Consider the following 1,861-nt stretch of genomic DNA (forward strand, 5'->3'; position numbering starts at 1 on the left):
ATATAATATATATATACATACACATTGTTAGCAAGACTGTCAAGTTGAAAAATGCACCGTTTCCATTTAATAAATTAAATTGGGTCAACCTTTAATTTGTTTTAACTTACCTTGAACACTTTGGGACAAACCCAGTGTCATTTGTAAATAACTACAAATGGTCTCCAGACAGACCTGGAACTGCTTATCACAGTCATTTTTCTCTCTTCCACAGGTATCATAGCACAGATCGTGCTCATTACAGCATCTGGTCATTGATGGGAGCCCAATATCAAACTGCAGTCAAACACAACACAAGTCAGAGGCAGAGAGAATATTAAAAGAATAAGCAGTATTCAAATTAGAGAAGCAATCAATTTATATCTCCCAATACATATTATTGAAAACCACAATTCAGCAATATGAGTAATAGCTTTTCTCTCTTCACCTGAAATCCAAACAGTGGGGAGCCGCATCCGTTGGGTGGAGGCGATTTGTAGCTGGGACGAGGAACTGGTGTGTATCCTATAAAGAGCCAAATCCCATGACCAATTAAACCAAATGATGAAGACAGAAGAAATTATTATGTTTAAACTGACCTACCGTCATTGCACTTAAAGATACAGCGTCCGTCTGAACCTCCGACCAGGTCTAAAGCCATGTTAAGGTATTTGTCTATTTTTTGAAGCCCGTTCCGGATGGATTTTAGAGTCTTTCTCCAGTCTGGAGGCTTAATTTCTTCAGTAAACTCATCGGCTTTAGTCCCATGAATCAGTATCCCAACAGAGAGCAGCAGTGTAACGCAGATGACACGACAGGGCATAGTTCAACAAATCCCACTTTTGACAGGCTAACTCTTAAGAGTCTATCGGTAAAGTATTTCTTTTATTTACGTTTCCAAAAAGAGAACCCACATGATTAAATAGATCTGTTATAATAAGGTTGTTATTACTAATAGAAATAGTTCATAATAAATAAGTACTATTAAATCAAGTCCACGTCGGCGAAAGCACCGGCTTCTTGTTGACAAATGAGCGAAGTTCTTCTTCTACTACTTTTCTATTGAATGAAGTTTGGCAAACTTACTCGAGGTGCATCTCCGCCACCTACTGGACATAAGTACATAGATACATAAATCAAATAAAGACGACGAAGAAAAAACACTAGAACAACGATTTATGTTCTAAAATTCTTAAAAGCATATATGGGTATAAAAACAACAACAACACATCCAAATACAACCGATCCTACTGTGTTTAATGCAATTGCTTCTCAAAAGAAACGTATTTAAATGTTTTAAATTCTGAAGGTCTTCTAAATATATTTTTGTAAATATTTGAATCAAAATGGACCCTATATAATTTCTTAATGCAAGTTCCTGGCCTTATTCTGCAATGACTCATCAATAATATTCCAAAGAAAAAAATATTTTTATTGGAAAAAATGTCATCAGATTCAGTTCTGGCTCCATTGTGGTATAGACAATCTAATAAATTCGCAATGAATAAGTTCTTGCATAGTTTCTCATTAAAAAAACAGAAATATCAAAGTAGCTATAAAAGAGTTGCAAATGGAATGGTCACCATTGGCATATAATGCAAGATATGACAAGTCAACAGATTTTTACTAATAGACCTACCAATCTCTGTGTAAAAATTTATATAATAATGCTGCCATCTTTCTGAACTCATTTGTCCTTTTCTGCAATTTGGCTACAAATCTCAGGTGAAAATTGTCATTTTGAACTCTTTCTACAAAATTGTGGATTACTCAGTAAATATACATCCGTGACATTCAATATTTTGGCTTTCATCATATACATGTTTATCTTTCTTCAGAAAAAAATATTGACAATATCAAAAATTTGAGCTGGGACGTTTTT

The 1,861-nt window shown here is 34.4% G+C and overlaps 1 protein-coding gene across 1 annotated transcript; it reads right to left on the minus strand.

Annotated features, from left to right (window-relative positions):
• Positions 1-84: 84 nt before the first annotated feature.
• Positions 85-1,021, minus strand: LOC107736597 (group XIIA secretory phospholipase A2-like). The gene is made up of 3 exons (XM_016547977.1): positions 583-1,021; positions 428-504; positions 85-276 (listed from the first exon to the last, which is right to left on the minus strand). The coding sequence occupies exons 1-3, from the start codon at positions 800-802 to the stop codon at positions 85-87; spliced, it is 489 nt and encodes a 162-aa protein (XP_016403463.1). The 5' UTR covers positions 803-1,021.
• Between the last annotated feature and the right edge of the window lie 840 nt (positions 1,022-1,861).

This window comes from Sinocyclocheilus rhinocerous, unplaced genomic scaffold (genome assembly GCF_001515625.1).
Source record: "Sinocyclocheilus rhinocerous isolate Xijiao unplaced genomic scaffold, SAMN03320098_v1.1 C36811648, whole genome shotgun sequence".
NCBI classification, from domain to species: domain Eukaryota; kingdom Metazoa; phylum Chordata; class Actinopteri; order Cypriniformes; family Cyprinidae; genus Sinocyclocheilus; species Sinocyclocheilus rhinocerous.